The sequence below is a fragment of the Calliopsis andreniformis genome, chromosome 12 (genome assembly GCF_051401765.1).
Source record: "Calliopsis andreniformis isolate RMS-2024a chromosome 12, iyCalAndr_principal, whole genome shotgun sequence".
Classification (NCBI taxonomy): domain Eukaryota; kingdom Metazoa; phylum Arthropoda; class Insecta; order Hymenoptera; family Andrenidae; genus Calliopsis; species Calliopsis andreniformis.
The window spans coordinates 19,575,939-19,585,388 of NC_135073.1; the positions used below are offsets into that span (position 1 = coordinate 19,575,939).

General features: G+C 37.9%; 3 protein-coding genes across 3 annotated transcripts; 2 read left to right on the forward strand and 1 right to left on the reverse strand.

Moving 5' to 3' along the window:
• Window positions 1-630: 630 nt before the first annotated feature.
• On the reverse strand, window positions 631-3,629 carry LOC143186302 (uncharacterized). Its single transcript, XM_076389875.1, has 4 exons — window positions 3,625-3,629; window positions 3,429-3,554; window positions 1,904-1,982; window positions 631-1,773 (listed from the first exon to the last, which is right to left on the reverse strand). Exons 1-4 carry the CDS (start codon window positions 3,627-3,629, stop codon window positions 1,630-1,632), a joined length of 354 nt encoding a protein of 117 aa, XP_076245990.1. The 3' UTR covers window positions 631-1,629.
• Window positions 3,630-4,099: 470 nt separating this feature from the next.
• On the forward strand, window positions 4,100-5,969 carry LOC143186304 (integrin beta pat-3-like). The gene is made up of 8 exons (XM_076389876.1): window positions 4,100-4,246; window positions 4,326-4,579; window positions 4,640-4,837; window positions 4,915-5,014; window positions 5,091-5,261; window positions 5,332-5,430; window positions 5,514-5,678; window positions 5,760-5,969. The coding sequence occupies exons 1-8, from the start codon at window positions 4,100-4,102 to the stop codon at window positions 5,967-5,969; spliced, it is 1,344 nt and encodes a 447-aa protein (XP_076245991.1).
• Window positions 5,970-8,044, forward strand: LOC143186305 (integrin beta-PS-like). Its single transcript, XM_076389877.1, has 9 exons — window positions 5,970-5,990; window positions 6,028-6,231; window positions 6,276-6,575; window positions 6,659-6,925; window positions 6,967-7,182; window positions 7,281-7,397; window positions 7,484-7,667; window positions 7,742-7,881; window positions 7,967-8,044. Exons 1-9 carry the CDS (start codon window positions 5,970-5,972, stop codon window positions 8,042-8,044), a joined length of 1,527 nt encoding a protein of 508 aa, XP_076245992.1.
• Window positions 8,045-9,450: the final 1,406 nt, after the last annotated feature.

The following is a 9,450-nucleotide window of genomic DNA, read 5'->3' on the forward strand; positions in this document are numbered from 1 at the left end:
AGTTACCATAAGAACAAACGTACACGCATCTTTTTATTCTCATCGGTAAAGACAGTGACGGATTATCGGATAAACAAGTTTTGTTTGCCAAAGTATTGTTTAAGCGTAGCATTTGCCAAAGTTTTTTTTAAGTATAAAATAAATTGATTAGTAGCAGTAGAGGCGATCAGAATATGGAACAAACGTAAACTTGCCGAATTTTTGACGTTGCTGCTTTTTTTTAGAAATTCATAAATGTTACCATTATTGATCGCTCGTATTCTTAATATCGTCATTGTGTTTTATTCTTCTCTTTTTTATCTTAACTTCATTTCACATTTTTATTTTTTCAATCAAGGGGTCCGACGATCCTAAATTTTTCAATCGTGTAATATATATGAATAAATATCTTGTGTGCGAATAGTCTGCATGCACACGAAGGGAAAGATCGACTAAAAATCTTTTAGAACTTCAATATTTTTTTACATATAAAGGAAAACGTGAAATTCTTTTACATAAGATGTGATTCAACGACACGTTGATCTCGTTGATGTTTCCCTGGTGTGGATGAAATTCTTTTACGAGAATACGAAAGGAATGCTTGTAGGAACGAGTGTAGGAGAATATAGAGACGAGATGTTATAAGAGATATCGAGTGTGAGACTGTATAATAACTATAAATAAATGTACACATTAAGTCTAATACACACATTTCTATTGCTTTTTGTCGTTTCATCGTTATGTAAATGACGATCTAACGATGTTGAAGAACCACTACTCGAATATGTTCATAATATTTATTTTTATTAAGGATTTTCATTTTTCTATGTGATAGCCATAAATAAATGCTCTATCTATTTTCGGTAGATCTTATTGTGATTATAAACTACAGAATTTGCGGAACTGAAGGATAGGGAAAAATAAAAGAACTAAAAAAGTTTCATTGTCGATCTTGCGAACCAGAAAATTTGTTTGCTTGACTACGACAAAAATGGGTACAATCTACACAAGAATTCAATGTTGCGCTCTTACATAACTTTGCGACCGCATCTCTTGATGCAGTCTTTCAACAACAACAATCAAGAAGATCTCAGTAGATCGATCTTGTCATACAAGATAATATTCTTAAATCGAATCTACACAAATCAACAACCATCGAAGATTCTCGACTGAGAGTACGTTTGAAAAGAATTTCTTCTATCCCTAAATAATCTCGCTCTTGCGTATCCACTATGAAACGCATACATGAAGTTAATAAATTCTTCTCAAAGATACGAAACAGTCTGCATCATTAAAGCGACTTACAGTTCAGCCTAATTAATATTCCTTTCATCATTATCTTGAATACAAATATTTTAGACTAGATGTATATATATATATACGTGAATAACGTGGTTCACTACAATTCTAATGTTTGAGTGAATTTGATAATGATTATAATTTAAATGTTACGTAAATAAATCAGTGCTGTTTCGCTTGAAATGAAAAATGTAGCGAAAGGAACATAATATAAAAATAATCAGTATCCATATAACAATGGATCTCCTTCGAGAGTAAGATGCAAAGATGATTCAGATCTAGTGAACCATCTTAAACTGTTTCGTTTTTTCTTCTTCGGGTGTTGTTTTGTTGTCGTCGATTTGGATAATGTTACAGACGACCTCGATGTTTCGAGGCTAGCATTTTCTTCACGGAAAAAATGCTCATAGAGAGGCCGACGGTAGCAAGGACGAGCGCTGATTTCGTAATATTACGTTCGACGGCGTTTCTGCGCAAAGCACCTGAAACTGCTCCCTAAAAAAGTAAACTTATATTAATTCATACATATAGTTGAACTTAATAGTCCTGTTTACTGTGGCCTTCTCTCAATATTACGAGACGTACGGAATTATTTTAGGTTTATTTGCACACGTGAAATTCTTACCCGATGAACCGATAATCTGAGAGCATAAAGAGTGGCAGAAGTCAGATGCATCTCTACACTGCGGCTTTGGCTTCGTACTCTGAAAAAAATACAAGAAATAGGCGATCAGTCATATTTGTGTTATATAAGACGTCAAGTATCGAATTTGAAAATGAAGGACACGTGATATTGGAACGTATCCAGGATCGAAAACTATTGTAAACATTTAGAAGAGTTCAATCAACATTCGTCAGGCATAATAACACCTTGTAGTGCAGAACATTTGCCTTGTGCACAAAATTAAAAAATATCTACACGCTACACACCTCTGTTATACTGAGCACATAATTCAGAGGAACAAGTTTCTCGAAAAAATTAAAGTGAAATCAAAATATTCATACTTTATTTTTTAAATAAAAAAACTTACAAAAAATAAAAGTACTTAGCTGTGAAAATAGGAATTACATTCAGATTATTTCTGTACTGATTCTTCAAATATGTACGTAAATTGGTTTTTCACTTTCCCATAATGTGTTACGATAACCGTCGAGGTTAGGAAGAAGCGTTGTTATTCATACACAATTTCTTTAATATCGTAAAGGCATCGCACATAAAATTTTAATACAAACTTGGCAACTTATTCACTTGCTAACACTTATAGTTATAATATGTTAAATGGTTGTTTAAATATAAAGAGAGTAAGGTTGAATGAATGATCTGGCACCGATGTCGAAAACTTTAACAAATATTTCTACGTTTGCAACATAGTTCTATATTTTAGTATCTTTATGTAACGATATAAGTTCTTCTGAGTGTTGACGATTATACTTAAGAGAATTTTTTTTCGAATTTTCGAACTTAATTCAAAATACTATCACTCCCGATAACTAGTCGAAGATAATTGATAACTTTTCTGTTCATCCGAAATGACAATCACATTGTACAAATTATACTTCTATGAAAAATATGGACTGATTTTAAGCCAGACATATTATGTGCGTGATTCTCGTATGAATACATTTGCGTTCTCTTTAATCTAATCATTTCTTGCATGTCTATTTTTCAATTCACCTTTTTACAATTCAGATGCATCAAAAGACAGAACATTCATAACCTTAACACCAATGTCAAAGTTGTAAAATAATATTTTCATCAGATGTTTGTAAAAAGCCGACACGATCGTAAGCTTTCTTATTTGATAAGGGGATATGCAGTACATGATACGGTTAACCTATAAAGTTACACCGAATCAAAGTCAGCATGGCAGGAATAGTCGACAGAACTTTGATGAATAAAACAGGAAAGAAATTTCTCGTTAGGATGTCAGGAAATATTCTAAAAATATTTTATGAAGCGAAATTAGAAGATAATTGGAATTTGTTCTGTCCTTCATCGACTTACAGAGATTAAAAGCAAAAGGAACGGGGTGTTACTTTGTCGTGTGCTCTTACGTAATCAGTAACGTTGTCCTTGCTTATAACTGAGTTAAAAGAGTAAAATTTTAGCGAAGTAAAGTTAAAAGTATGACTCAAAATAATGCACGTACCGTCGTGTGCGAAACTTGCCGATGAAAGAGATGATTATCGAAGGCTCACGTTCCTTCACCCCTCGTTGTTTTCTCACCACTGTGTATTCTGCGCAATCAATGAAATTTTCGAATGTATTGCGCCATCTGCTGGTAATCAAATGCACTATTTACGAATAAGCGTAGATGAGTAAATTTTCTAATCATATGCGGGTACCTCATTCCTAAAAATTTCTATAGCTGCCAGTAGATGTCACTGTGTGGTATTTTATCACAAACCAGGGACTCTCAATTCGAAAAATTAATATTAGAAAAATAAAAAATGATTGTCAGTAATACCTATGTGATAATACCGAAATAATCGACACTTTCGCAATTATCAAATATTCTAAATTATTGATATTACTGAATATCCAAAACGATGTAGAACTACGCATTTAAATAATAAGAACGTAAAAATTGATTGTGTATATCGAATTCCCAGTCGCATACATATCACGAAATGTATTTTGCGATGGACCACTTAGTTCATGACCGCAAGATTAGTTTAAACGAAGAACCTTAGCTAATGACGCACCGTTTTGTTTTATCTCAAAGTCATTTCCGTGGGATGCCGCAATATCCTTTGAGTCGCTAGTATTGTCGCACCTCGTTCAGCGAAAAGTAAAATCGACATCAGTGGGGAAATAATAATGACACACTGGACAGTCCTTATTATCTGGATTCAATTGTTTCTACCTGCTTTTTGTGAATACAAGGATTCGGAAAGCTTATGCGCCTCTCAACAAAGTTGCAAAAGTTGTCTGCAAACTCCGCGATGCGTTTGGTGTTCTACTGTGGTGATAATTATATTTTACTTAATAACAGACGCGTCGATCTTCTATTAGGAGGGAGTACAATGGTGAATTGTTTCTTTAGGTGTCGGGCCAACATTCCAGTGGTCCTCTGGTTCGATGTGTCAGCAGAGAAAAATTTCTGAAGGAAGGTGATCTTTGGTGCCCACGCTCAGACATAATAGATGACTCAAGCTCGATGAGCTTGCTCCAAAATCGACCGCTATCATCGGCAAAAGGCAGGGACCCTGTTCAAGTGCAGCCTCAAAGAATTCAACTGAAGCTCAGAAGAGGAAAGTACCCTTTACTTTTGGGAAGAATCGTCCTTGTTGAAAAGAAGTTCGACTATATTAAATTATGATTCACAGGTGAAGAATATCGCGTGAGTTTGAAATACAGTCAAGCCGAGGATTATCCAGTGGATTTGTATTACCTTATGGATTTATCGGCATCTATGGAACTTTATAGAGATCGTCTGTCGAAATTGGGCTTTGAACTAGCAGAAGCTATGAGAAAACTAACGTCAAATTTTCGATTAGGGTTCGGTAGTTTCGTTGATAAAGTGGTACTGCCTATGACATACGCGGAACTAGATAAGTGAGTTCGTAGTGCCATCATCATCAGCAATATTGCTACATAACAATATCTTTTAACATACCTACCTATTTTTGTAGGTTTCAATCACTATGTTTTCTGAAGAATAGAAAACCATGTGCACCTCCATATAACTATAAGAATCAAATGCCTCTTACCGAGAATGTTGCTCTGTTCAAAGTAATCATTTTACGTTATATATATTTCACGCGTTATCTTTGATACTTTGATTTTGATCGATGGCTTTTTATAATAGACTCGTGTGCAAGAAGCTCCAGTATCTGGTAATTTGGACTCCCCGGAAGGTGGTCTAGACGCGATGATGCAAGCTATAGTTTGTACCAAGGAAATTGGCTGGCGACAGAATGCTCGACATCTTATCGTTTTTTCAACGGATGCTAAATTCCATATCGCTGGAGACGGTAGAGTACGTCGAAATGGCTGAGTCAAAGTAATCTGAAACCGATGCGTTTGCATGTACAATTGCGTTCTTTTAGCTTGCTGGAATCATTGAACCGAACGATTGTCTCTGCCATTTGAATGAGGAAGGATATTATACACATTCACTTGTTCAGGATTATCCGTCTATAGCTCAAGTATACAGTTTATCTTTAATTAACTACTTCTACTATTACGAATAGAACTTATATTTATTATGTGATTTTATAATTGAGAGTAGATCAATAGAAAGGTACGCGAGCATAATATGAACATCATTTTTGCTGTTCCAAAGAAGCAAAATGAGACATACTATTTGTTGAGTCAAAGTATCAGTGGTTCCTCGATCGGAATGCTTGATTATAATTCTCAAAATGTAGTTGCTCTCGTCAGTGGTGAATATGAGGTAAAATATCTGTGAAATTAAAAAATTGCACAAGTTTATCTGTAAACGAATACAATAATTGTACATTGATAATTCGCTCAGAAACTGGTAAATAAAGTAACGATGACGGACAATGCGCCAAACATGATTGACGTCAAGTACTTTTCTCGGTGTCTCGACCAAAATGGTGAATTAAAAGAGCGACAAGAATGCGGAGGGTTGCGAATAGGGAACATCGTCGAGTTTGAAATAGTACTTAAGGTACGTATCGATAAATTAGAGATTCACGACCGTTTAGGATTTTCACGATAAATGTGCTCTATAAAATTCTGCGTTTGAGTTGTGTACTAAATATTTTTGTCGCACGTAGGCGGTAGAATGTCCAGCAAATTCCAACGAGTGGCAACATACCATGCAAATAAAACCGAGAGGTATAAACGAGAGCCTAACGGTCGATCTGAGCATTATATGCGATTGTCCTTGCGACAAACCAGGACATTCGGTAAGAAGGATAATTGAACGCGAATTTGTGTTAAATACCCTTACGAATATACATACGTTTATCTCTATATATGTATGTCGTTTGAATTTTTTTCACACGTTTGAAATGAAACACAGGGATACGTGCGAGATTCGGAAGATTGCAGAGGGAACGGTACTCTGGTTTGCGGTGTGTGTTCCTGCAGAGAAGGCTTTTACGGAAAGCAGTGCGAATGCGAGGGAAACGGAGTTGCTGCTGAAAGTGCAGCTGCGGTGGCGGAGTGCAAACCCAACAACGAGACCACTGAAATTTGTAGTGGCCATGGAGCGTGCAAATGCGGCGTGTGCGATTGCGTGAGACGTCCAAATCCGCAAGAAATTTTCTATGGGAAATACTGCGAGTGCGATAACTTCTCATGCAAACGCAGTGGAGGACTGGTGAGTGAACATTTCTTTAGTAATTCATTTCGTTTCGGTAGAAAGAAAATCTCTGTGCATCGAATATAGATATGTGCATGTAGTGGCTTTTAGAGGAGAGTGAATTTGTTCGTAAAGGGATCACACGTAACAGTTTCATGGAACGAAGAAGAAAGCATGTAATAAAGCCGTGTTCGAGAAAAATGCTTGATTACTGTGTGTTATCAGCTGTGTATAAATGTCTCCTTGCTTCTCATAAAGTCACATCGAAGACGTTTATTCGCAGCGAAGATGCTTGGGTAATTTTCCCTTTAAGGAAACCTGCACGGTGTCCTCAAGAACGCTTGTGGATAAATTACACGTCTTCGCCTGTATTCTATTATTCCATCTGTTCGTCGTGTTTACGTCTAAGGTTTGCGGCGGTCGAGGCAAGTGCGAATGCGGTGTTTGCAATTGCTTTCCGGAATGGGGTGGCGAGACGTGCGACTGCCAGCAGACGAACAGCACATGCATGCCGAGGAATGCCGATGAAATTTGCAGTGGACGCGGTGACTGTATCTGCGGTAGCTGCCACTGTTACGAAATGGACAATATTCGATACTCGGGACAGTACTGCGAAGAATGTCCCGTGAGTCTTTTACGCTTCGGAGAAGCGCGATGAGAACAACTTACCTATTAGGTGAGATTCTATTTCGAATGCTACCTAATCGACTTTTCGTTTTCTAGATCTGTCCTGACCAACGATGCGAGGAACTGAAAGATTGCGTTGAATGTATGGCGCATAATAGCGGACCTCTCGCGAACAATGGGAAGTGTGACCGATGTCCGCACCAACTCGATATTGTAAGGACTATTTTTTAGAAAAGACTTGACTTTACGAACCTAGACTAAGGGGAAAATGAATGTCTTTTTTCTTTTGAAACGAACAGGTCGACGAGATAAAAGAAGAAGAAGATGACGAAGGAGCTCGGATTTGTCGAACACCGGGTGATGCAGGCTGCACATTCACTTTTAAGTATAAACATCACAGGGATGGTTCTGGTGGAGATATTAAAATTTTCGAAATTGTTGCTCAAAAGGAGAAGATCTGCCCGACACCTATCAACGTAGTCGGTAAGCGAGAATTGTATCGACTAAATTTCATTCTTATGAGAAGCGACAGATCGATATCAAATTTTCTCTTGTAGGTGTCGCTATAGGTTTAATAATCAGCACTGTAATTATCGGTTTTTTGATACTTCTCGTTTGGAAAATACTGACGATGTTACATGATAAACGAGAGTACGCGAAATTCGAGCGCGAACGGGCCATGGCTAAATGGGATCGGGTAAATGTTTTCCAAAGTTTTTCTTCTTCTATAGTTCAAATAAATTTCTTCTCTTTTTAACGCTACGATTCCATTAACAATTTAGGGAGACAATCCGCTTTACAAGAAGGCCACGTCGACTTTCGAAAATCCAACGTTTAACGAAACTCAAGAATTTCATTGACAAGGATTAAACTAAGTAGATAGAATAATAAATTATCTTGTCACAATTGTGCGCGTATACGAGTCGTCATAAGAAAGCAAGGTACTTACATTGCGTTCAAAGGCTTGTCATCCGATAGGTAGCGCCACGGTAAGTGTGCAGTAAAGTCGACGATGACGCCATGTTGGTTAATTGCTGCCGAGGAGAGAAAGGAAGCTGAGTAAGAAGCTGCAGTTGAATGTCTTTTTCCATCCTCCCGGAAAACAAACGTTGTTCATGGCTTTTTCCTATATCCTCACCTTGTGGAATGAAAATATTTACATATCCTCCACCCCGATACCAGGAAGTACGAAGATCGCGGTCGACAAGATCGAAGAGAGGAGAAGCAGACGAAGGTCGGTATACGCGATTACTCGTAAATCAATTTTAAATTTGATCCGGGGATTTCGCGCGGAGATAGGTCTTGGCCTCTCGGCCGATTGTTTCGAATATCTTCTGGCCTCGTACTTTATTGCTCGCTATGCTCGAAGAAGGCAGCTTCGTAAGGAGCTCGTAAATTCGTCACAATAGTCGGCTCCTGCTGCAAAACCCTGCGGCGACTCGCTATATGTAATTCCCACCAGAAACCTAAAGCTCTGCCCACATTGAATTCGCCCATACACCATGATTATTCGACGAGTCGCGATTACTCTCTCGCTCTGTCTTAATGACTTCCTTAAAACAAACTTGTCAAAGTAGAAATGGTACAGTCGATCGAATACTTGACTCTTTTATCGACAATACTCATTTTGTTGATAGATGCAAGCTAGTGAAGAGGGCGCATCGTAAAATAAAGAACACTTAACCGCCTTTATTTCGCGAGTATAACCTCGTTAGTAGCTCCTCATCAATCATAACATCTTTAACACCTCGTAAAGCTAAGAAACACGACGCTTAAGATGGACTATAACCACGCCTCATACTCTCGCGTTACAAACATGATTTTCATAGGTCGATCGCGTAACAATAATCGCTGATTATTGTATACTTTCGGAATAAGAGTTTCGCGATAGAACGGAACGATAAGTTTTATAGCCAGAATTCTGCTTGCAAACTCGAGTCGAATTGAATTAGAAAGGCTAAGGAATCGGCTTGGTGATCGAGCCTTAAAGATAGTGGAGAAAAGGCAGGCCGAGGAAAGAGAGAATAGCGAAGCCGGCTGCCACACTGCTCCGCACACTAAATCACAGCCGCACGTCCGTTTCTTTACATTGCGCAGATTTTATTGATTATTTTACGGCCGGGAACATTGTAAATCTCTTCATTCTGCATGAGCGGCGCTCCTCGCTCTGCCGTCGGACGTTTCCACTGACTGCCTATAGCGCCAATTACGCGCTCGAACGGTATTGTTGTGTCGTATTCGTTCCGATTTGTCAGCCATGACATTC